Source organism: Choloepus didactylus, chromosome 11 (genome assembly GCF_015220235.1).
Source record: "Choloepus didactylus isolate mChoDid1 chromosome 11, mChoDid1.pri, whole genome shotgun sequence".
NCBI lineage: Eukaryota > Metazoa > Chordata > Mammalia > Pilosa > Megalonychidae > Choloepus > Choloepus didactylus.
Window position 1 is genome coordinate 81,946,425 of NC_051317.1, and position 27,159 is coordinate 81,973,583.

General features: G+C 36.1%; 1 protein-coding gene across 3 annotated transcripts in view; it reads right to left on the minus strand.

Annotated features, from left to right (window-relative positions):
* Nucleotides 1-354: 354 nt before the first annotated feature.
* Nucleotides 355-27,159, minus strand: part of MIER3 (MIER family member 3) — a 34,307-nt gene continuing 7,502 nt past the window's right edge. For 2 of the 3 annotated variants that reach the window (XM_037799293.1, XM_037799295.1), the window contains 10 exons: nt 18,217-18,351; nt 17,315-17,435; nt 16,282-16,367; nt 16,008-16,080; nt 10,354-10,505; nt 7,975-8,056; nt 6,416-6,510; nt 4,657-4,784; nt 4,429-4,571; nt 355-4,318 (listed from right to left, as the gene is read on the minus strand). In XM_037799293.1, coding sequence (XP_037655221.1) covers nt 3,861-4,318; nt 4,429-4,571; nt 4,657-4,784; nt 6,416-6,510; nt 7,975-8,056; nt 10,354-10,505; nt 16,008-16,080; nt 16,282-16,367; nt 17,315-17,435; nt 18,217-18,351 — 1,473 coding nt within the window. In that variant the 3' untranslated portion in view covers nt 355-3,860. The remainder of the gene's footprint in view (nt 4,319-4,428; nt 4,572-4,656; nt 4,785-6,415; nt 6,511-7,974; nt 8,057-10,353; nt 10,506-16,007; nt 16,081-16,281; nt 16,368-17,314; nt 17,436-18,216; nt 18,352-27,159) is intronic. The other variant, XM_037799294.1, reaches the window with a different exon arrangement.

A 27,159-nucleotide genomic window follows, 5' to 3' on the forward strand; every position in this document is an offset into this window, starting at 1 on the left:
TCTGTCAAATAATAATCTGATTAAATTTCAGACATCATTTCTTCCTAAAAGATATGGCTGCCTAGAACAGTGTTTAAAGCATAGCAGACATTTAATAAGTGTTTCCTGAATTAAACTAAAAGTATAATCCTCACCTTGGGATGGTTAGAATTTATTATAAATGGAAAATTATAGAAGTTTTAAAGAAAACTTATTTTGCCAACAGACCTTATTACTTCTCAAAAATCATATTTACTATATCTGAAACTAATTTAACAGCAGTAAAGTAGCTACCCATTTGGTAAAGTTCAAGATTCATTAGATAAAAAAATCTATTTGTGGCAAATACTCACACGAACCAAAAGGAAAAAAAAACAGATTTCCAGATTTTTATTTCTGGAACTGTACACCAGGTATTAAAGTACAACAAATACAAAATAATGCTCAAAAAATCAGTGTTTATGTACAAATATTAAAATCGATGCAACAATAGCAACTTCCTCTTGAACATCTGATACTAAAACTTGTTCTGATTGTCACTAATTTATCTCAAACTCACAGGGTACTTATTTCAAACTGGAATCACTGGTCAGCTAAGAGGAATATTAAGATCTACCATATTTAACAATAAAACTAATAGTTTCCTCCTTTTAGTGAAAAAATTAGGTACATTTTTAAAAACATAGTAACGTCAATATTTTTATAAATTTCAATTTCCATTTGTAGACAATGTGCTTTGAAACTCTGGGCAAACAATATCCTTGGTGGTCACGTTTATTTGTTAGTTTACATTCAAAGTTGAAAAATTCACTACAGACTTTGGTTAAATTAAATAGTATCACTATGCTCTATTAGATCTGACGTGCTCAAATACTTATGACCCTCAATTTTAAAAATTAAAAAGGAAACAATTGCACAATTCTTTGACCTAATTGTACACACTTTAGTATTTTTTTAAACAGTATTCTACATCTTTCAAGTAAATTCAGCAGCTGACCATGACAAGAGGAAAACTAAACATTTAAAAAGCTAGCATGAAAAAGATGAAGTATGACTAACAAAAGTAAAGTATTGCTATAATCACAGCACCAGTTACACTTCTAAATGAATCCACTGTCCTCTCAAATTCCCTGTACATAAAAGATACATCAGCCAACACTGCAATTGCTCATCATGGATTTTTGGTTTGTTCATATGAAAATATTGCAGCAAAGGAAAAACAAAAAGAATTCATCACAGTTTGTTATAAGAATTGTGCTTAACACTTGATAATAAAGGCATTATTGTTTCTTCATATGATTGCAAATTGGTTATTTCATGCTCTCAAACGCAATTCTTCTAATAAACAGTAACAAATTCTTTGCTAAGATGCTTAAACAGAAAGAAAACCAGAAAAATCCAGCTTTTAAAAAGAAATTCAATAAATAGCTATTTTACATGGATAAAGTCATAGTGGTACAATTTATGAATGTCACATCAAGCATGCACAAAAATGGTATTATACATGGCAGAAGTAGTCAGAAAATATTGAATTAGATCTAAAAAGATATGAAGAAATTTACACATATATACAAAAATCTTGCAAATTATTGCCTCATTTTAACAAAGAATTAAAAGTAAACATTACCAGCTAGCTAGCACTCTCCAAGAGGCTAAAATCAGATTGGCATTTAAAAATCTATCAAACTAGCTGGAATTTATTTCTCTCATACCATTTTCTGGATTTTGGTCAAAAATCTTTATTAAATAACTAAAGTGTCCACTCAACTTGCTGATAATCCAAACTTTAGATAAGAAACACTGTTTCCATCTTATATCAAGATCCCAGCAATGCATAGATAAACTGAATATATTACTGCATCAGCTACTGAGAATGGGCATGTTATTTAAGTGCAACTGGTATTAGCATTCAGTCATCTTTGTGTAAATTATTTTATACAGACCAGCCACTGTAAACCCAGAGTCAAAATTAAAGTTGTAACAATGGAAGATTATGGCCAGTATCTTACTAAATTACAGAAAATGTACTGATTTTTAACAACAACAAAAAAAAAACATGGTTCAAAGTTTAGCACAACACAGCAATAAGAAACTGACAACTTGGATAAAAGTATTAGAAAGCAACATAGGGCCCAGGCTACCCATCATTCACTGTGTGCATATAGGAATGCTAGACTTTAAATGTATAAATTAGAGACTGATTTTAAGTTATTAACTTAACTACTTTTGTCCACTGGGCTATAAACTAAATTTTATAATAAATGTGCTACTGCGTAAACACTTCAAAGCAATCTTCATTAAAATGCTGCAAGAAAAACAAGAATACACATCATCCAAAACTAAGGATGTCATTGCAGTTCACAGTTTGTATAATAAATACCCTCCCTTTCAATCAGTTCTAAGGTCCCACTACAGTCTATCTACTTGTCAGCACAACCTTGAAGCAACTTATAAATATCAACAATGCAACTAAACATTTAAGTTTTTTGCAAAGCAACACAACTAGCAGAAACAGAGAGTTTTAATTAAGACAGCAAAAAGAAGTGAAATTCTGTTTTAACTGTACTATAAAAGCAAAGCTTATTACATTCTAACACTGTAATATATATTGTGTGAATTCACCGTACAACTTAAAGATGCAAAATGGCCAACGTTTATGACAATGGCTTTGTTTTCACAATGTATAGTATAAAAATAAACCTAAGTATGAGATGCATCTAAAGGTCTATCACTTTTTAAAACTTAAAGTGGTAAAGTACCAATCTATTTCACATAGGAACTCATATTTTTCTTCCAAATGTTCAAGCTAAACAAAAAAGTTTAAATATACTTCAAGGTTCTACTGCATTAGCTATAACATCTAGAAGTCCCTCCTAAATATTAACACTTTGAACTGCAGTGCTGCAAACAACTTAAGAGGTGTCCCAAAATGTAAACCGTTGAGTGGCAACATCTTAAGGCTTTGTAGACTGTGCCTCCGCAAGTCAACTGCCTCAGGATAAACTAAATTATACAATGACTGGTATGATTTTTAAGATTACAATCTTCAACAATGGTGGACAAAACCCCATCTGAATACCATTTCTTCAAACACCAAATTTTTAGCCAATAAATAAAATTACACTGAAAACTTCTGGCAGTAAAATGACCAATTCTGTGTAAGGTAGCCCTGGTCTAGAATTTTGAAACAGGATCCAAGCAAGTGTCTTCATAATTTGCACGCAGTTCCTTGTGCTGGCTTCCATAAAGATGGACTTGCTGTTTTGTAAACTGAAGTGCTCTAGTTGAATAACATGAGAGAAGCTTCCATTTAAAAAAATCCTTGCATGTTTGTGCAGTTTAAAGAAACCTACCCCTGCTTTTATTTAATTAAGAAAATAAAACCAAAAAAATGCTACATCGAGCAGGGATCAGGATCGGTACCTGTAAACATTGTTATTCCACTGCATCCATTATGGCAAAAGGAATTTACACAAAAAGAAGCCACTCCATTCAGTTCAGAACTTCTGTGCTGGTTTTGAGCTGGTGGCCTGTCTACAGGTTTTAAAAGTGGGAGTGAGGGCAGTGGGGAACAGAAAATTATAGAAAAGGAAGGGAATAGGAAGGAGGTATTGGGGATAAGGAAGAGAAAAGCAGAGCTTAAAGCTGCACCACAGAGTTCAATCTTAGTTCCCACTCTGCTGATCATAGTTCATTTCCACATTTATGGATTGAAAAATGAAAATACTCTTGATAAATCAAGATATAGTTCTATACATACTGACATCACTGATGTCATAGTGAAAAAGGTTCAAACTTCCAGTGAAAGACTAAGCAAACCTGACAGCTCCCCTCAAGTTTCCTGGTCCTGCACGCCCACTGTTTCTGGGCCCCCGCTTGCTTCACTCGGAGTGGAGGGCAGCATGCTGATGCAGAGCGTGAGCACTGATGAAACCATTGGTCTCGCTGGCAGACAGGCTGCCAAAGTCAGCCACAGAGACAGCCATTTTGGCACTGGTGATGTGATGTGTGTGATTTTCAAAGTCCACACCCAAATTATTTACAGAAACCTCATTCATAAACGATTCAGGGACAGCAATGCCCATTTTCAATCTCTTCGCTGGTCTTTCTGACTCTTCACTGCACATGTTCATAGAGTTTAGCTCCGAGTGATAAAATCCAGTCTCAAATAAATTAAAACAATCACTTTCCCCATTGCTGGGCAGGGTGAGTAAGTCTTCTGTTACAACAGGCACATGATTTACTTGTCCACGGGGTGTATTGCCCAGTGGAGGAAAGCTATCATCCAAACAACTGACATCTGTGGGGTTGCAGACGGTTGCTACACTGTTGGTCAAAGCTGAAAAGAAATGGGAAATTGTTTAATTAAGTGGTCCTATGTTATGAAATGAAGAAGACATAATTTTGCCCCAAGCTGTACTAAAGAACACAAAAAACTGTTTATTTTACCTGTCAGGTCACTGGCAGTGAAAGAGTTCAGAATGTTCAGCTGTTGATCAGGAATAGGCTCAGCTCGATTAGAAGTTAAGGCCGAAGAATTTACTGTCCCACCCAGAGCTTCTGTTTCATCTACCAAACGATCCATATAATCCCTGAAAAACAAACCCCAATAATTTTATGATTGCACATCACAGGTAAAAAAGAAAAAGCCACTGAAGTCAAGTCCGTGGTACTTACGTTACTCCAGGGTGATGGTTATATCGTTTCTTTCCAAATCTCGTTTGTTGAGCAAAGTAATCATAACGTTCAGATTTCTTCCACATATAATAGAATGCCACACATTCAGCAACTGTTCTAGTTCTCACCTAACCAAAAAAAAGTGGATTAAACTCAGCCCATTTTTCAGTAATTTTTTTTTAACACTGTAACTTTAATACACGGGTCTTATTTTCTATTTTCCCAATGTGAAATTCTGAATACTTTATCAGTAACCATCAGAAATGTTTTTAAATCTACACTATTAAATAATGAGGCTACTTTCAAAAGCCCAAGGTACTTTTAAATTGGAATGTATTATGCATCCAGAAATTATCCTGCCCCTTTACTGAAATTTCTAAAACACTGGCACCCTTTACTTTTCTTCACTGAACTCTCACTGGGATTCTGACTACAGCAGGGGTTCTTAAGTTGGGATAATCAACCTCTGAGGGGTCCATGAATGGGCCAAAATTACTTTTTGGAGAAGGGTCACAGCTTCATCAGATTCTCAAAGGGTTCCATGGTCCAAAAGAGGTGAAAAACCCTTGGGAAAGGGAAAAGCGCTTTATTGCATCTGGAATTTAAGATGATTTCCTAGCTAAAGGCAGGGTTTTCCCTTCCAGCATGAGTTGGCTCTTAGCTCCAACACAGTGGTAAGACCAACAGCAATAAAACTCTAGCCTTACCAACTTGGCACCACACATAGACTAGGGGCTTGTCTAACTACATAACAGCTGCAGGTATGAGTTCAGACATACAGGCTTAATTCTGTATCCTTATCCAGTGAACACTTTCTTCTCTCCTGCTTGCTGAGTATCCAATAAGGAAGTTTCAGTATCCCTATCCTGATTAGTGAACTTGTTATGATATAAGATCACTAACACAGGGATAAGTTTTTTAAACCAAGAAATACAATATACCTTTCAATAACCATCATTAACTATGTAAGTCTTCTCAGAGAATGTATGCTTCTTGAGGACAGAGACCTTTTCTGGCTTGTTCACTGATGTATCTCTAGTGCCTAAAACAATGTCTGGTAAGTAGTAGGACTGAAATCATTGCAAAACTGATGGTTTTATTTTGACTTAAAAGGCCAACTGAGATTTTCTTAAAAACTTTTATCTACTGACTAAACAATCTCATCTTTGAGAAAATCTTAGTTTTTTCACATACAAAAATGCATAGAATACTGACCTATCCACCTAAATACTTCAGAACTTTGTCTTCCTTTAGGATGAAGAGGAGAAATAATGAAGAAGACACATTTTCAATGGGACTTAAGTATTCCAAACTATTATTATACATTTTTTAAGTTGCTTTTTAACGTAATCAATGTTTCGTCTTTCAGCAAAAGAACTGCACTTCTCACTGCTAAAGAGAAACATTTTTGAGGCCACAAACTTTTGAATAGCTAGGAAAGAAATGAAAGTCAAGGAACAAGGAAGAAGAGTAAGACTTCCTAAAAACTATGGTGAATTCATTTTCTGTGAATAGAATGGTATGATGACTGCATATGCCAAAAGACATGTGAATATACTATCAGTGATCCCTCGAGCAAGCTGTGGCATATAAGAGCAAATTTCTGGCAGGCTTACAGCAATATTACAATATTATGGCAGTAAAACATTAGCAAGTTGTTGCTAATTTTTTCTACTCATGGCAGTGACTTATAAATTAGTTTCTTATATTCACTTTAACTAGTAAGTAATTTCTTTCTACTAATTTGCCTAACTTTTACCTTATTCTTCTGTATAAGATGAAAATCTTTTCCAAAAAGCATGAGTGCGTGTTCAAAGCTTCGGCATTCTTCCTCTGTCCATGCGGTCATTCCTTCTAAAGGAATTTCAGAACAAAATTCATTAGCCTCAAAATTCTTTTATATGAATCATTGATTTATTTTCAGTATGTTTTCCCTGTAAAAGGCCATAAACTCAGGAAAAAAAAAAAAAGAGTTCTGTATTTAGGAGATTTCAGTTAGGATCACCAAGAATATGCATTCTATAAATCTTACAAAAGAGCCTAGAATAACAAAAAGAAAAAAACTTTTTTTTTTTTTTTTTTGTCTGCATGGTGGGGTAAGAATTTAATGTTTTCTATAATTTATGCTCGTTGTCTTTTAAACAATGAGTGTATATTATTTTTCTATTAGGAAAAAAGAGGCTATTACCTTCATGGAAAAATAGTATTACTCTGATCTTACATCAAAACCATAAACTCATATGTTATCAATCATATTAAAAAAGTATAATCAGCATGTATTTATTTAAAGTTGGTGTGTGGAGTGCTACGCTCAACTCTGGAAATTTAAAGGCAGTAAAAAACAGTCCATGCTCTCAAAAGACTAAATCCCATTCAACTTCCCAGCAGATGTTTCTGGGAGCAGAGAAGGAGACTTTAAAGGTCTTCAGAGGGCCATGGCCCAGACTTGAGTTATTTTATTATTTTTCTTTATCTCTAAAGGGCCCCACTCAATGACAATGGGAACCAGATCCCCAAAGTCAATAACAGCAGTCTACCATAAAGGTGAATAATAATTTGAACTAAAGAAGAAATCAGTACTTAGCTTTTGAGTTTTGAGAGCTTAAAATAATTTTTTCAAAGAAGCAGCTTTTACAAGGAAACATTTCAGTAGACTTATCTCAACCTACAAATTCAAATGTACTATTTCAGCTTTCATATTTTTCCAAGTCATTTAAATAGTTATCATTTTCACTCTACACATTACTTAATGAAAGTTATGATGCATGCAATCCATTTATATAATGACAAAAAATACTAAAATAAAAGTTAACCATTTTCCCTGACATACACAAAACAAAACCTAAGCATTGTAAAAATGTTACTTCATGACTACTAAAAATATACTTCTTACAATAAATTCAATGGAATATATTATACACGTTTCTTTTTTTAATCCTTAATCTCCTTTTCATTTCCTGTCTGGTTTAAAAAAAAGAAAAAAGAAAAAGAAAAAAACAATTTCTTTTTAATGAAATCATAAAATCATTCTTTTTAATTACTTTGAATATATTGTCATCTCTGGGGTCTGCTTTGTTCTGTAACTATTTCTTCAAGAAAGTGGAGGTGACAGGGGGGTAACTAATTTGTATTTGGACAATCTCTGGTACGTCTAAAAATAGAGGGCAAGAAAAGGAAAAAATTATTTGCTATGAAGATGAACACAGATCTTATAAAAGTGTTATAGGATTGTTCTGTCCTTTATGATACTTTGATTATTTGAATCCCCAAATGACCATCCCCTGCCATCTCCCTCTCTTGATCCCAAGTGTTTCTTACCTTGAGATGCCTTTCCATTGCAGCAGTACCTTTCAATTGCTTCCTTTATATTGTGATTACATTTAAGAAGTTCATATAATGCCTACGAGAGACAGAGGGGGGAAAAAGTTCAATAAAAATTAACCAAAAGTTCAAACCTAACAGCATGTTTTAAAAACAGGCATAGTGTAAGAGTCTTCACAAATACTGGCTAAAATGCTCTCCAATTTCAGGACATTTGAAACTATGTGTGCCCAAGCATTTACTCTTTGCAATCTTGCAGACTGACTTTGGTACCCCACGGGTTTGATCCACCTCTCAGAAGTCATCCACCAATATCATTCTTGACTTTTTTTTTTTAATTGCCAGACTTTCTGAGCCGGGGGAAATCCCCTATTTTAGATTACTTTTTCTAATTACTTTTTCCAATTAGGAAAATTCAGAATTATGGTCCTGTCATCTCTCTTTTAGAGTTTTTATAGAAGGAAAGAGCAGCAGGCTTGGAATAGAAGGACTGATACTTACTGACTACGGTTAACAGTAGCCTCAGTTATAATTTCTTCCTATTGAATCTGTTTGAAATTATCTGATATTCTAAATTATCAGATATTCTAAATAGCTCCAGACAGAATTCAATTGAAAGTAAAATAACAATCCACCTTCCTAAATAAGTTTTAAGGAGGGTAAGGATGGCTCAATACTTAAAAACCTAATATATTATCAATAGGTTACATAAAAAAAAAATCATCTAAACGTGAAAAAAGCATCTGATTAAAAAAAATAACACAGAACTATACAACAGAAAGAATGAACCCTAATGTACAACTATGGGCTACAGTTAATAATATTATAATAATTCTGACTCATCAATTATAAAAAAGGTACTACATTAATGCAAAATGTTAACAGGGAAAACAGTGAGGAGGAGAGAAGGAGGGTAAACGGGAAATACATATTTTCTGCATGATTGCTCCATAAACCTGTAACTCTCTTGATAAAAAAAAAAATTTTTTTAAAGCATCTGATAAATCAATATCCATTTCTAATGGGGAAAAAAGGACAAAAACTATAATAGTATAAATAGATGGAAACTACCTTGCTATAATAAAAACAGCCTACATCAAATCAAGAGCCAGTATTATTCTTAATGTAAAAATCTCAGATGCGTTACTTCCATCAAAAGTAGGTCCCAAATCACTGTTACTACCGAAGAGCTCTAAGAGTTATGTCTAATGCAGTAAGATTTACACTAGGAAGAAGAGAGATAATAATGGCAAAGAAGGAACAAATTTTTTGATAATGTCTTTAGGACTAGAAAACTTGTGAGATAATTGAAAATAATTATATTAAATAAATTTTCATTAACCTGAAACAAAATAAATACAAAAATAATTGATATTTCTCTGTATTGGCAATATACAACTGTAAATATAATAGAGATTTCATTTACATTCTGAACATAAGATATCAAGGAAGAAATTTAATGAGATACATGTGATGTTCAGGAAAACAAAAACATTTGAGTGACTTAAAAAAAGTAAAAAAAGTGGAGAGTCAGACCATGTTCTTGGAGTAAAAGGTTTAATGTATCAAGGAGGCTCTTTCAAAAATGATTTAAAGACTTAATAAAATATATAGACAAAACCCAATGGAATTTCTTTTTGACAGGTGACAAAACCACTCTGAAATTCAGGTACTACAACTTCTATATTTGGGAATTCAAGTTTGAGCTTACTATTGCTGGGTACTCGTTAGTCAAGATTACCTACATTGGAGTGAAAAAGGTATATGAAAGGGGTAAAATGATGTCAGAAGGACAAAACTAGGCACATTTAAATAATACTAAAAGGCAATATTCCCACCTCCTCCCTCAGTCCCATACATAATCAGAATGTTCTGCACCTACAGGTACACAATGCTCCTAACATCAAATATATACAATCTTAATAGACATTACCTTTGTTTCTGAATAAAGTTCAAGAATAATGCAAAGAATAACTACCATGAAATCTAAAAGTCCAATTACAAGGAATGCTTAAATATGTGATACCACAACTATGGAATGGAATATAGAGTCATCAAGAACTAGGTTATTAAATAATTTTTAACGATTAAAGAAAATAAGTGATTAAAAGAATAAAAAATTTTTACATTAAGATAAAAATTATTTGTATGTTAGCAAAACAACCAGAAAAAAAGACACAAAATTATTTAGAATAGTCACCTGGAGGTCTCTGGATTATGGTTTTTTTTTAAATCAATATTTTCCAAATTCTAAAAATCTATCGGAAGAAAGGTATCCTAATTCACATGTAAGAAATATTTGAATCATAATACTTGGAAAAATCAAGAGGATACTTCTAATTAGCTGGTGTTTCAACAGAAGAAACTGAAGTATACCTGTTCATTGTCCCTTGTGTGTGTTACTGCAGAAATCCTATCCATTATTTTTTCATTTCCAGTTCTTAATGAAGTCTCAACAAGGTACTCCTTAACTTTGCTCTCCAAAACTACACCAGGACGCCAAAGTAACTGGTCTTCATGTTCATACACTGATGAAGAAAATACCATTAACACATTAAAATCACAAACACCAAGATATACACAAACTGTTCTTCCTCTTTCTTGATATTTATAGGCTGGGAAAAGTAACTAACTTCGAGGGTACCAGTGATTTGACTGTCTGACATGTAGAGTCTTTTATTAGCAAAGGTTTAAAAAATGTTTTATCATAAGCCAAGAGTTCCAGTGGCTACAGAAAGTAACTTTTGGGGGAAGTTGGATTTACTGACCCATCAGAAGGCTCTCCATGCCTCGTAATGTCTGACGGAAAACCCAACAGAGGTGTCTTGTACTCTTCTAATGAAGGCGTAAAAATCATCTATATAAATTCTTTAATAACCTCACTAGAATTTTCTCTTCAATGTCCTAATGGCTCTATGAAATCTCTAAAAATAAAAAATTGCCAACAGCATAAAAACCAAAAATATCTGCCAATAATGAAATATCTTGAAGAAGATATATTTTTCCTTTACTGATTTCTTCCCCAAAAGTATTTTTATTTAAAGGAGAAAACATTAATCAGCCCTCCCTAGGGACATTTTGGGAAAAAAAGAGAAGCAAACTTTGCACAATCTCTAAAAGAGGCTAATACACTAATAAGCAAAATGTCACTAAAATAAGGTTTGTATTTTATTAATGTACATACTGCCAATGTTATTCAAAATCTCTTAACAATAAAGTAATACAGATGGTCCAACCACTTATCCCATTGCTTCAAATAGAATCCATTCTTCATGTGTATAATAAATACTAAATATAGCTAACAAAATAATTTATTAAGAGCTTACTATGTACCAGGGACTGTGGTAAATGCTTTATTTTCATAACTGTATGAGGCAGGGATTAAGAAAAGATTCTGGAACCAGTTTAATAAGACTGACTTTTCAGAGAACTTTCTGGAACCAGTTCAATTACTCTTTGGTCACAACTGAAATAGGTAAAATAGTTTGGGTTTATTCCCCCAAAAGATAGAGAAGCTATACTTTCCCTCTTGAATTTGCTAAAGTGAGAGAACAGTATCTCTATTAACCAAGGCTTGCCAGGTTTTAAGCACGTATTTGGCTCCAAGGATGTGTGTGGACTTGGATGAGGGAGGAGCGTCAGTTTAGGAAGCAGTTTAGGAAAAGGTATTGCTAGTGGTTGCCAAGGCTAATGACTCCAGGGTAACCAGAACTGCTCCTTTAAAAGAAAAGGCCAATGCCCATGGAAATATACCAAACCTACTCAATTCTCAAGTTCAGCTAGGAAAATATACCTATATTTTATTTCCCACTACCTCCTCCCTCCATACTTTCAGAGCCAACCATAGTTGCAATCTACAAAAAATGTGAGGAAAAACTGATTACACATCAAGTAGGGGTATACAGCAAAAGCAACAGAATTTTTATATTCCACCTCCTGCTCTCTTCCAGGGGCTAGGGCAGGGGAATTCTATTCTCTTCTTTTCCCTCAAGAGTTTTCTTTCTGAGAAGATTATACCTCTAACATTCTCATCATTTTAGGTGATGAGACTCTTAGCTCCTACTAGAGCAGGATGAAGGCCAACAGATTGCACTGTAAAAGGTGCTCTACTATTTTAACAGGTGCTAAGCATACTGGCCAAGAAGCACTGTAACAGGGGTTTGAGTCTCCTGGTTTTTTTTTTCTGTTTTTTTTTTTTTGAAATAAATTCAAACTTACAGGAACAGTTGCAAAAACAATACAAACCCCATATACAGAACTCCAGCATACCCCAAACCCCCTCCCCCGATACCCCAATCCACCAACTTTAACATCCTGTCACACCACCACTTCTTTCTTCCCCTCCCTATCCATCATCCATCATCTATTGCTCTGTCTTCTGCACATATGAGAGCAAGCTGCACATATCCTTGAACAAACAATATAATTCACATATACATTTCCCATGAACAAGAACATTCTTTTATGCAATCCCATTAAGTGCAGTTGAGAAGTTCAAGAAATTCAACATTGATACAAAGCTTAGATTCTATATTTCCTTTTTTTTTTTCTTATGTCCCATCTGTGTCCCTTTGAGCCTCCTCTCCTCCATCCTCAGATCCCATCCAGGATCATCCTTGGCATTTAACTGTCATTATCTATTTGGACTGTTTTTTGTTTTTGTTTTTTTTTCAATTGTAGAAATATACATACAGCCTAAATCTTCCCATTCCAAACCCTCCCTAGCATTCCATTAGTGGGATTAATCACATTTAGAACGTTGCAATGCTATCACCTTTCCACCATCCATTTCTAGAAATTTCCCTTCACCCCAAACAGAAACCCTACACCCATTTCTTAACTCCCCATTGCCCCTTCCCCCACTTCTTGTAACCCATACTCTGCTTTTCATCTCTATGGTCATATTCTCTGATACTTTCTTTGTGTTTACTGTGGGGCTTAAATCTAACCCCTTAAATCTATAACAATCTTGTTTTTCTTTGATACCAACTTAACTACAATAGGACACATGAACTATGTTCCTATACTCCTCCATTCCCCCACCTTTATGCAGGTCTTGTCAAAAATTACATATTTTACATTCAGTCCAAAACCACTGATTTATCATTACAGTTTATGTATTTTAGATCCTGTAGGAAGTAAATAGTGGAGTTACAAATCAAAAATACAGTAGTATTGGTATTTATATTTACCATGTGATCTTTACTGGAAATCTTTATTTCTTCATGTAGTTTCAGTCAACTGTTTAGTGTCCCTTCCTTTCAGCCTGCTCAGCTCCCTTTAGCATTTCTCATAGGACTGATCTACTGGTGATGAAGTACCTCAGCTTTTGATTATCTGGGAATGTTTTCATCTCCCCCTCACTTTTACCCTCCAGGTGTTTGCGAATTCTCCAAGTCTCTGATGGTTATTGATTTCTATTTGTATTCCACTGTGGTCAGAGAATGTGCTTTGAACAAATTCAAAATTTTTTTTTTTTTTAATTTATTGAGGCTTGTTTTATATCCCAGCATACGGTCCATTCTGGAGAAAGATCTGTGATCACTAGAGAAGAATGTGTGTCCCAGTGACCTGGGATGTAATGTTCTATATATGTCTGTCAAAATTATCTCTCTCTCTCCTTTCTTTGTTTCTCTGTTGGTAGAGCTCCCTTTAGTACCTGAAGTAGGGCAGGTCTTTTATTAGCAAAATCTCTCGGCATTTGTCTGTCTGTGAAAAATGTAAGCTCTTGCCCAAATCTGAGGGAGAGTTTTGCTGGATAAAGTATTCTTGGTTGGAAATTCTTCTCTCTCAGAATTTTAAATACGTCATGACACTGCCTTCTCGCCTCCATGGTGGTCGCCGAGTAGTCACTACTTAGTCTTGTATTGTTTCCTTTGCATGTGGTGAATTGCTTTTCTCTTGCTGCTTTCAGAACTTGCTCCTTTTCTCTTCAGTATTTGACAGTCTGATCAGAATGTCTTGGAGTGGGTTTATTTGGATTTATTCTATTTGGAGTTCGCTGGGCATTTATGCTTTGTGTATTTATATTGTGTAGAAGGTTTGGGAAGTTTCCCCAACAATTTCTTTGAATACTCTTTCTAGACCTTTACCCTTCTCTTCCTCTTCTGGGACACCAATGAGTCTTAAATTTGGATGTTTTATTTTACCTATCATATCCCTGAGATTCATTTTGATTTTTTCGATTTTTTTTCCCCATTCTTCCTTTTGTTCTTTCATTTTCCATTCTGTGGTCCTTGAGGACACTGAGTTGTTGTTCAACTTTCTCTAACCTTGTATGAGTATCCAGAGTCTTTTTAATTAGGCCAACAGTTTCTTTTATTTCCATAAGATCTTCTACATTTTAATTTACTCTTGCAATCTCTTCTTTATGCTCTTCTAGGGCCTTCTTTATGTCCTTTATATCCTGTGCCATGCTCTTCTTCATGTCCTTTATATCCTGTACCATGCTCTCACTGTTTGTCTTTAGTTCTTTGATTAATTGTGCCAAGTACTGTCTCTCTTCTGATCTTTGATTTGGGTGTCTGGGTTTGGATTCTCCATATCATCTGATTTTATCACATGCTTTAAGATTTTCTGTTGTTTTTGGCCTCTTGGCATTTGCTTTACTTGATAGGGTTCTTTCAGGTTATAAAAAATACCAATCTCTAATTTGTCAGATCTACAGGTTGGTGGCGTACACTTTCTCTAACTAACCAGCAAATGGCATCTGCAAGTCACCTATTCCCCTCAAGTCAGTTCTCCCCAACTCTGTCTTTGTGGTGTGTGGGGATCTGATTCTTGTGGGGTTCAATTGGTGCACTAAGTTTGGGTATGTTGTTGGCGCTGTCTGCCCTGAATGTGGGGTGTGTGTCTGGGTTGTTAGGGAGGCAGGGCAGCTTTAATAATCAAACCTCCCAGGTGTTGCCGGAGATTTAAGGCTATTGCAAGAGTCTAAGCCTTCATTTCAGTCTTGCCACAGATTGTCTCTGCCACTGACCCACAAGTCCTTGGTATTGGTGTAGGGTCCCTGGGATTTCCAAGCAGGTTCCCCTTCTCAGCCGTGCTCTTCCAGGACCTCTGCTGAGGGAATGCTGTGTCACGTCACAAGTGCGCGCCGGCTGTCCAGGGAAGCCCTGGGCCACCAGGCCGTGCAGGGGCATTCCCAGCCTGATGTAAAGATGGTTGAATGGGGCGTGTTAATTTCCCCGTTTGCATAGCTCCACCTTCCCAGCTCCGGGACAATTAGCTGTGAGTGCACTAAAGGCCACTGTCCACGGCCAATATTGTGCCATGTGCACGGTGCTGTGGGAAACACTCCGTCACATTTGATTTCTTGGTGCAGCTCTGGGCTGTGGGTCTGGCCCTGGGCAGGAGCATCTCTAGCCCACCGGGAAGATGGCTGCAAGGGGGGCAGTTTCTTTCTCCTTTTGGCTCCCCTCTGCCCGCCCTGGCCCCGACACAATCAGCAGCGGGTGTGGGAAGAGCTAGCCTCCATGCTAGACAACGAGGCGTTGATAGGGCCCGCTCCTGCCGTGCTTCACTGCACAGTTCTCCCCGTCGTATCTGCAGCTGCTCCCGGTTTTTTTTTTTTTTTTTAAAAAGAACTAGTCCGTCTCCAAACACCAACCCATGGTTTCCTCACACCGCAGAGCAGCCGCCGGACTTTCAGCCAGCTCACTCACTCGTTTCAGAACGCAGACTCCCGGTTTTACCAAACACACGGTCCCTGTGGATTTGGCAGACCTCGTCTGGCTGGGGCATCGCTGGAAATGGTGTTCTGGGTCACCCTCTGGTTTTTATCTAGTATTTTTCATGGAGGTGTTCCTTTGCCCTGTCTCACCTAGCCACCATCTTAGGTTCCTCCTCTCCTGGTTAATTTTTATATATTTTTCCAAAGTCATATCGGAATATCTTGATGCTGAAGGTTATCCTTGACCCCAAACTCAAGTTTATACTGCTGATGTTGGTAGACAATCAGATATTTAAATAAACATATTAAGGAGTAATTTGGTCTACCAAACATTATCAAAACCAAAAGCCTCCCTTACCTTTCTCATTGCCATCGTACTTTCCAAGATAAGGGGGAATCTCTGCCTGATATTGCAAACCGACCATTATTTCCTGTAGGAAAATTCAGAAGTAAAATCAATTTATTACCAAAAAAAAAAAAAAAAAAAAAGTCCCAATTCCTTAATCAGTTACTACAAATCAAAATGAACTTTATGTTGCAACAACAAACCTACCTTAAATTATTTCAGAAATATTTTTAGAAGTTACTTTAGTTCAAATGGTCTACTAGGTTATGATGATAATTCAACTTACCTTCCTCAAATCTTCAGGTGAGTTACCACTGTCTGTTTCAACATCTTCAACCTCTGATTCCTTATCCCCATCACATGCAGTATTTGCTTAAAAGAAAAAAATTAAATTTCAAAAAAGGCTTTTATTGCCTACTTTTTTTGCAGCATGTGGGAGAGTACTTGGCATACGGTATTTTATAAAAATTTATTGAAGAAATGCAATCAGTATAAATACACTGCACAGTCTCACATTTTGATATTAATCAAAACAAGACATGAAAATACTAAAAAAGTGTATAATATCCTGATAATTAGGGTGGGGTACCATTAAATAGGTTGGGAAGGTAAGAGGAAAACCACTACAGTCACCTTACAAAGAATGTAAAGAATGTGAGTGCTGATTACACAAATCCAGAATGAAATACACAGAGAACCGCAGTTAAGACAATCAAAATTACGTTTTCTAAAAAAATTATGTTTCAGCATATACATGTATGTGTATTTGAACTTGCTAACTGAACAGTTATCTACCATAAAAATACCCAAAGAGTGAGATTCAGTCTTATACTATCTAAAGAAACTATTTCATTTTACAGACCTTTATAATATTAGTGAAATACAATAAAGGGTAACATCAAGAACTAAAAGGGAAAAAAAAAAGTGTTAAATCAATCATTAAAAATAAAAATACTTTTTGAGCAGTTAATTTTCAAAACCAGCAGAGCAAGGTCTTCCAACAAAAACCAAAAAATTCCTATAAAATTTCATTGTTGAACTAAGACTGGTTACCCAGAATAACAGATAAGTCAAAGGAAAGAAAATAAAGAGGGGGGCCTTGCAAATCTAAGTGAATATTTTTAATTTTTAAATAGCATATTAGTTCACCTATATTCCAATAAAAAAGTTATAATCTTGTTCAGATTACAATAGTAGTTTATTTTAATTAAGTAAAACACTTAGAATATTAAAACATAAACTACTGAACTCAATAAAATGTCCTCAAGCTGTACTATCAAGGCTACTGTTAACCAGTAAGTAGCGCTTGGGTTTCTTACATCGTAAAGGTCTAGGGAAGAAATCAGAGGTTTCGTGGGAAGTCACAGATGGTGTCAGATCATCTGCGGAAGACTGCGTTTCCTCATCATCACCCGACAACAGGTCTTTTGCTATTTCCTCCTGGAAGAAAAGAAGGCAGTGCTAGAGTTGGAAATGATTATATCTCATCAATTAAGAAAAGTTTATAACACATCACATAATTAAGAACTAGCTGAAAAGAAAAAAAAGAACTAGTTGAAGCACTCTTGGTTTTGAGAGAAGTAAATTTACAATTCTCCTATAATTTACTTCATGTTCATATTTAATTAAGTTTAATATTTAATTACATATAATATTTAATAACTACACTATTACACACTAACCCTTATAACAGAAACAATTTGCCTAATTTATGGGTGTGCAGAGAGCTTATCCAAAGTTGTAAGTTAATTTCTAGTGAATTTACAAAAAAAAAATCTGACCTCTAAGTGATTAACAATTACACTCACTTTCTGCCAACATAAATAAAACAAAACAATAAATGCCTCCAAAGTCTACTCTTCCAACAGTTTTAAAAGTCCAACTAATGAAGAGCACTGACTACTGATATAATTATAAAAGAAACAAAAAGTATTGAATTAATTTTTATGTAAGTGTTCAGTCATCCTTGAGCCTGGTACACAGTAGGCACACAAGTATCTGCTGGATGAATATGACCATTAAGATATGTAGTATATTAATATCAAATTTGACTGTCAAACTGTTGTCACAGGAATGGGAACAACATAACTCAAAGGAGAGGTTCCAAGATGTGGGTTCTTTTCTCTTCCTGAGATGAAGCAAGGCAAGGGAAGATTTCCAAGGAGGGCAGGCTCAACCCATCCCACAGATATATTAGCAGAGACTGTGGCTGTGTACTTACTTTGTCTAGTGTCATATCTGGTAGCTCATCTGCAAGTTCACTTGGAGAGCTATTTGCACTGGAATCTGCAACCGCTGGAATTGCAGGTTCATAGCCATAGAATGCCAATAAATCTTCCAGAGGCATATTTCCTTCCTATTCATCCAGGACACAAACATAAACTCAGTAAGATGTTACAATGGTGAACTGCAGGAAAACTGTGATGACCTTAATGTTCATAAAGCACATTTTCAAAACAGCAGTACCAAATCAAAACCAAGTTTTACTTGTTTTTTTAATACTATTGCCAGAAAATGGGACCAAACATTTAGAGCTATAATTAACAAATTAACAAAAACCTAACAATTAATACCTTACTTTTAATTTTCCATTTCACTTTTTAAAAAAATTCCCTAAATATTTGTTCTGGGGCAGACTTTTTTTTTTAATTTTCACATTAGCATAAAGATTTGTCTTGAAAACATTTCCAATTAATCAATTAATCACTTTGGGTAATTTTAAACTTGTTTCCTTGCAGTTAACAGTTAACCACTAGATGCAGACTTCAAATTAATTAGGAGATACCTCATCAGAAAACTTTGCTGAATATTTACTAACATCCGCAACACTGACATATTAACAACCAAAAGACAGTAACATCCTTTTTTTTATACTAAATATCTATGATATTTTATGTCAGTCCCCGCCTCCCCCCAATGATCTAATGAAGTTTACATTATTGCCACCATCTTACGAGTGAGAAAATTGAGGCTCTGTTCTGTGTTCAAATCCTAGGTCCCCCAGTTCTCTTAGTGGCTGCACTGCCTTAGTTAAGTTATATACCTCTGGCTCCTGTGCTGCCTGTGTTACGAATACCTATGCCATGCCACACTGTGACAACAAGTCCCTTGCTTTTTAGTTATAAAAAGAAAGCTAAAATGAACATCTGAAATTAAAAATACTATATTCCTTTTTCAAATATTTTAATTACTAAAGTGTTAGAACTATTTATAATTATCATGCAAATAAATAACTTCAAAGCAATATACCCAAGCACCAGTTAATTTGCTAAATATTTTAATGGTGTTTGTGTCCATCTATTAAGAGATTTCTTCTTAAAGCTTGCTTATTGGTTTAGTTTTCTCTTTAAGACAAAATACCTAAGTCATGAGGCAATCAGTGCAAAAATCTAGAGCAGAATGTGTAAAATGCACTCATAAAGTGAGCTAAGGAGCCAGTGATGATTCCTAGGGAGCCTCTGGCAATGAACTGGTAAGTACAGAGAAGGGACGACCCACACCCCAGGAATAATGGCAGGTGCGGGGAGAAAGCACACAGAGAGGGGGAAGACTGAGCTAAGTCTTAAAAGATGAAGAGGTGACTGCCAGATGAGGGCTGTGTAGCAAGGAATCATGTTCAACCACCCAGTAACACTGACTGAGCACTGACTAGGTGCCAGGAGGCAATTGTGCCAAGTATTGATATCAAAAACACAGGTCTTGTCTTTCCACAACTTACAGTGTGGCAGGGATGACTGACTTAAACAAATATAGAACTGTAAATTAAGGTAAGCACCAAGGAAATAAACAGGGTGCTGAAATACAGGAGGGCCAACTTTTAGTAGATTAGCAGGGAAAGACAATAAGTGACCCTCAGCTGAGGCCTAAAGTTTGAAAGTGCCCAGTCCTGTGAAAAACATTCCAGGTAGAAGAAACAAAGCACCCAAGACCTGAGAAGGGGGGTTTCCCACTGGGCCAAGTGGCCAGTGCATGATGAGTTAAGGGAAGAGTGGCTTAAAAGGAGAATGGAAAGAGAGGTCGGGACAGATCATGAAGGGTCTCAAGGTCAGGAAAAGGAACTTGGACTTTATTCACAGGACAAGGGGAAACCACTGGAGAATTACAAAAAGGAGACATTATTTCTTCTTAAATGTCAGGCAACTGCATGAAGAAAAACTTAGGAGGTAGAGAAACAAAAAAGGAAAAGGGAGACCACTTAGGAATCTCATGCTGGGATTAGGGAAGTGACACCGGCATAGAGAGAAGCAAACATGCAATATACTCTGAGGGGAATCAAAAGGACTTATGGGCCATCCCAATCGACATGATGGAGTAAGAAGCTTCAGAACTCTGTTCCCCCAGAGAAGCTTTGACCAACCAGCAAGAACTGGCAGAAACATCTCTCTCAAATCTCCAGAAAAAGTTAAAGGACTACAGTAACAGGGCGAGTGCCAAACCAAGAAAAAGGTCACTTAAAAGCAGCAGGATCTCCTGGCACCGTGGCTGGCCCATCCTCCATCCCCTCACTGGCTCAGCGCAGAGCTAGCAGCGCTCCCAGTGTGGAACCCGAGTTCTGGTTCCAGAGGAAGGAGAGTGGCCCTAGTGCACAAACTGAGAGCATGTATGTCTGGTTGAATCTAATGGTGGTCTGAGGGACTTGCTATACCAAATCTTGCCCTATGTACAAACACTGGGAGAGTAGTCAAGTGCCTGCCTGGGGCAAGGGATTGCTGGCTGTAGGACATACAGTGCCATGCCCAGGCCTGTGAGGAAACTGTTTTCTAGGGAAGAAGGAGCAGTTATATTAATGTAATCAGGGGAATTCCTAGGGCCAAACGTATGGATAATTTATGAAGGAGAGCAACAGCATAGATCAATCTGCAAAGACTGGGAAAGGCATATTCTTGTTGTTGTTGTTGTTAGCTCCTGGCATTCAAGGAAAGCTCTGTCATGAAACTAGCTGAATGTAAGATTAGGGAACAAATGTGTCAGTCTAAATTCCAGCGATAACATGTTAACATATCAAAATGTCCAAGTTTTAACCAAAGATTACAATATATACAAAAAAAAAAAAGAAAAAAAAAAAAGGCAGCAATGAATAGCCCAGGCAAAGGAGATTAAAGCATTGGAAACAATAATGAGGAGGATCAAACATGAGACATCCAAAGACTTTACAAAAATGGTCCTTGTTCCAGTTTGCTAAAGCTGCCATTATGCAAAACACCAGAAATGGACTGGCTTTTATAAAGGGGATTTATTAGGTTACAAATTTACAGTTCTAAGGCCATAAAAGTGTCCAAACGAAGGCATCAACAAGAGGATACTTTAACTGAAGAAAGGCTGATGGTTTCTGGAACACCTCTGCCAGCTGGGAAGGCACGTGGTTGGTGTCTGCTGGTCCTTTGCTCCCAGGTTCTGGTTTCAAAACCAGAACCAACATGTCTCTGGGCTTCTGTCTCTCTTAGCTTCTCTCTGTCAGCTCCTGTGCATCCTTGCTTGTTCTCTGGGTGTTTTTCTCTAAGCATCTGGGGGTCCTCTCTTAGCTTCTCTGGGGCAAACTCTGCATTTCATCTCTTAGCTTAGCATCTTCAAACATCTTTCTGTCTGCATCTCCAAGTGTCTGGGGCTGTGCTGGCTCCTGAGGTCTCTTAAGGACTCCAGTAAACTAATCAAGACCCACCCTGAATGGGTCACATCTCCATGGAAACAACCCAATCAAAAGATCCCACTCATAATAAGTCTGCACCACGAGACTGGATTAAAAGAACATGGCTTTTGTGGGGGACATAATAAATTCAACCCAGCACAGTCCTAAACATGCTCAAAGAGCTAACGGAAAACTTGGACAAAGAACTAAAGGAAATCAGGAAAATGAGAGATGAACACAAGAGACTATCAACAGAGAGATGAAAATTATAAAAAGGAACCAAACAGAGCTGAAGACCACACAGTAACAGAAATTAAAAATTCCCTAGAGGGGTTCAACAACAGATTGGAGCTGGCGGAAGAAAGAATCAGTGAACCTGAAGTTAAGACAAGTGAAATCCAGTCTGAGAAGCAGAAAGAAGAAAGAATGAAGAAAAATGAACCGAGCTTGAGGAACCCATGCAACACAATCAAGCACACCAATATATATATTGTGGGAGTCCCAGAAAGAGAAGAGAGAGAGAAAGGGGCAGAGAGAATAGTCTAAGAAATAATAGAGGCTGAAAGCTTCTCAAATTTAATGAAAAACATGCATATACACATCCAAGATACTCCATGAATTTCAAACAGGATAAACCCCAATGGACTCACACCATACCATGAAAAAATCAAACTGCTGAATGCCAAAGATAAAGAGAGAATTCTGAAAGCCATAAGAGAGAAGCAACAAGTCAGATACCAGGATCCTCAATAAGATCAAGTGCCAATTTCTCATTGGAAATCCTAAAGGCAAGAAGGCAGTGGAAAGACATATTTAAATGCTGAAAGCGAAAGACTGTTAACCAAGAATTTTCTATCTGGCAAAACTGTCTTTCAAAAATGAGGGAGGGATTAAGACATTCCCAGATAAACAAAAACTAAGGGCCTTCATCACTATTAGACCAGTCCTACAAGAAATGCTAAAGGGAGTTGTACAGATTGAAAGGAAAGGACACCAGACAATTGACTAAAGCCACATGAAGAAATAAAGCTCTTCAGTAAAGACAACGCCATGAGTAAATAAAACTATCAGTACTACTGTATTTTTTATTTGTAACTCCACTTTTTAGTTCCTACAGGATCTAAAGGCAAATGCATAAAATATGATGATAAAACACCAGTTTTAGACTCATAATGAATACTTAATTTGTAACAAGAACTACATAACAGTGGGAAGACCGAGGGGTACTGGAACATAGTTTATGCATGCTGTTGACGTTAAGCTGGTATCAAAGCAAATGAGGTTGTTACAGATTTAGGGACTTCAATTTAAGCCCCATGGTAACCACAAAGAAAATATCACAGAATATGCAAACTCAGAGACAGAAAGTAGAGTACAGGTTACCAGGTAGTGAGCAGAGGCAATAGTAAGTTAATACAAAATGGGTGTAGGGTTTGTTTAGGGTGAAGGGAAAGTTCTAGAAATAGATGGTGGTGAGGGTACTGCAACACTGTGGATGTGATTATTCTCACTGACTGGTATGCTTGAGAGGGGTTGGGATGAGAAAATACATATTGTATGTCTGTTTCCAAAATTTAAGAAAGAAAAGAAAGAAAAAGTAAAGAGAAAATGACAAATAAATGCAATACATGAAACTGGATGGGACCTAAGAATGGAGGAGAAAAGGTTAAAAAAGATGTTATTAGGACATAAGAAAAAACTGGAATATAGAATGTAAGCTTTATATTGATGTTAAATTTCCTGAAGTTAATACTGCATGCATTTAAGGTGATTACATAAGTGACCATTCTTGGTTTGTAGGAAATGTACATGGAAGTATTATGTGTTCAAGGAGTATGTTTGTGGTCTGCTCTCAAATGCTCAGAAGATAACAAGCAAGCAAGCAAGAAAGGGAAAGAAAGGCAGGAGGGAGAGAGAGGGAGAGAGAGAGAGAGATGGCAAAAATGGAAAAATGCTAAAATTGGTGGATCTGAGTATCTGGAGGAGGGTAGTGGGTATTTTGGAGTTGTCTGTATTATTTTTGCTACTGTCCTGTACATTTGAAATTATTTCAAAATAAAAAGTTAAGGGGGGAAAAAAGGACTTACAGGTGACTATTAGATGTGGGGGTGAAAAGCAAAGCGAAGGATGACTTCCCAGATTTCTATCTGAGCAACTGCCTCCTAGGTGGTAACTCTTTCTTTTTTTAACTTTTTATTGGAAATAATTTCAAACTTATAGGACAGTTGCAAAATAATACAAAACCCCATACAGAAAATTCCAACATACCCCTCTCACCCAGATTCCCAGGTCTACCAACTTTTCATGTTTGCCACATCTTCAAAGGTGGCAAATTTACTGAGACAGAATAGACTGAAAGAAGAAGAGGGTTTTAAAGGAGAAAATGAAGAATTCTGCAGAAGACACCAGATAAATTTTAGAGGACTATGAAACATCCAAGCAGAAAAGTCAAATTGGCCAGGAGCCTAAGAGCTCAGAGGATTGTACCGGGCTAAAGATACAAATCTGGAATTCATTAGCATCTAGATGATATTTAAAGCCACAGGAGTTAACGAGCTCACCCAGGGAGAGGGTAGAGAGAAAAGAGAAGGGGATCTACCCTTTATTAGAACTTACTATTTCTATTACCTTATAGGCAATGGAGTATGTCTGAAAATTTTTAAACATGACTTGCATATTGGAAATAGCATTCTAGGGAAAACAGAAGAATGAGAGTCTTGAGGTAAGGAAGAAAATTATCTGAGAGAATTTTTTAGGAAAAGAATCTACTATTTATTGACTTATTGACAGAGTAAATAAAAGAGACATAGAAGTCTAATTGGACTGGCAGATTTCTGGCCTGAGAGGGTAGATAACTACACCACCATTATGAGACAGAAACAAACTTGAGGGTGGAGGGCAGGATGGTAGATGAAGAGTTTACAGCGAAAGTTGAAGCAATGGGCTTGGATGAGATCACCCAGAAAAAGCATACAGAGTAAGAAGACAAAAGCGAAAGAACCCTGGGAAATACTTGAATTAAAATGTGGACAAAGAAAAAGAAGCCCATAAATAAGAGGAAGACATCAGAGAGTAGAAGTAGAACTGGGATAAAGCAGTTTAAGTAAATTAAGGAAGAAGCAAGGGTGGAGAAAGCAGGGGATAACCACCTGGATCAAATATCACAAAGAGATCAAGGGAGATAAAGTCAGATAAAAATTCTTTGTGTTCAGCAATCAAGAATAATATTGTTTACCTTACAGCCCGGTGGAAGCAGCAGAACTGAAACCTGAATGGAAGGGGGGAAAGTACGGATACATCTCTGAAACCTGGCCACGAAAGGAGACTTGAAGGCAATTCATGGTGAAAAGAGAATTTCTTCCAAATGTGGGAAACAAGTGTGTAGGATTCTGTGCTGAAATAAAAAAAAAAAATAAGAGGAAAAAAGAAGTAGAAGAATAAACTGAAGGCAGGAAGGATGGAATCTAGAAGTAAGCCTGGGATGCAGTAGGTATTTCTGGGACAGAAAGGAAAGAAGGAAGAATGAGTATAAAAGTTAAGTTTGTGTGAAAGGTACAGAAGATTCCACACAGCCACAAGTGAAAACCCCTGCTTTCTCTATAAAGACGTGCATGATCACCTATTGAGGAAAAAGGTGACCAACTTAGTGGAAACCTTGAAAGTTCAAGGGTGACACTGTATAGTCCTCTAGAGAAAGCTGGTACTAAAACATAGAAAATATCTATGCTAAAATTTAAGCAACAGTGGAAAAGTTGAATACAGCCTATGAAGCACTTCATAAATGAGATTTCTATTAGAGCATAAGAATAAAACAGTCAGTCCTTTGAAGCATAAAAACAATTTTTTTCAAAATTGAATTGTTAAATTGCAAAGTCTGAGTATCTGTGGTAGCTAGATCAGCTTAGCCCTTATCCCTGTTGTAAGGATTTTTCTTTTCTTTTTCTCAGGTATTTCACTGACTCTATTTAAGTTTTAAGGGACACATTGGAGTCTGCTCACATTTATAAACTGACTGGGTAAAGTGAAGGGTTTATGAAAAGAAGGGCACAAGATTTGGGGACAGAGGACTCACTAACTGCTAGCCATTACCCTTGGGCAAATACCAAACCCCTCTCTCTCCCACCTCCTCATCTGAAAACAGAAACATACTATTATCTCCTTGATTCTGTGAAGTGCATCCTTACATAATGGAAATCAGGATGTATCCCATTACCAATGTACAAATTTCACAAAATTAGTGTCAACTCCAACCCCCTAATCCATGCTATTTCTAAATCAATGGTACATCTTACAATCAAGTTCACCTCTGAGCCAAGGAAATAATACCAATACCTGTCTGACACACTTGATGGGGGTTGCTGGAAATCACTTAAGTGAGTGTAGATCAATTTCAGTGACCAATACAACACCTGCCTGATACCTGAAAATGTAGTTGCAAAACAACCTACACATAATCTTTCCTTTTCAAAATGCTAAAAAAAAAAACCCATACCAAATTCCAAGTGGCAAAAAAGGTAATTTTTACTTTCTCACTTGCTCATGCTTTTCTGAATTTTTGAAATTTTCCCACAATGAACACCGGAGGAAAAATATCTCTTTATATTAATAAAAGCAGGAATGTAAAGAACTCTTTAATAAATGTTCTACCTCTAAATCGAAGAATATTAAGTTAAAGTCTCTCAAGAAACAGTAACATGAATAAAATTAATATAAAGATATGACAAACTTTATTTTGCTATATTTAAAAATTAAAATCTCATCACATGGTTTATCTATCCTCTCCAAAGTAGCTCTTTCTAAGAGCTACTAAAGAAAACAGATTTTGTATGCCTCTTATTTTCCACAGCGTGTGACATACTAAAAATTTATAAGTGCCAAAATACAGACCACATAGATACTAAATAAACTTCATTGTTTGTATACTATGAGCATAAAACTTCTTTATAATTTTTGAAAATGAACATTAACATCAAACCCTAACTCTGTTAACAGCTAGGAATACCTAATCACTGTTCAAATAATAAAAGATTAACTTAAAATCTCTCCTAAAAATAAAATGAACCTTACTATTAATATTTATGTCACTATCTACTACTACTTTTTCATTTTCATGTTTCATTATTCATCAATAAAGAATAGGGACCACATCTGCACTATTATGCCTTACTATAGATAAGAACCAGAGGAAGTGGGCAGTTAGCCACTCTTAGAAATAACTCATGTCACTTGCTAAATGATGTAAGGACTAGCCTCTGACTGGAGACACACAGCTGGGTCTTCTCTAGGTCACCTGTATTAATCCAATTTTCAAGAGTGTGACAAAATGCCAAAAAGCAAAACTGTCCAAGTATAGATAAGTTGAGATGTTTAATTTTTCTGAAATAAGTAATTTTTCTGAATCTACAAATTCAGATAGATATCATTACAAAGCAAAGATTTAATTACTAGCTGTTACTAAACAAAATGAAAAACACAGAATAGGGACTAGGTATTTCTATGAATAGTTAAGTGAGTAATTCTTTGCAGTTATTTCTCTGT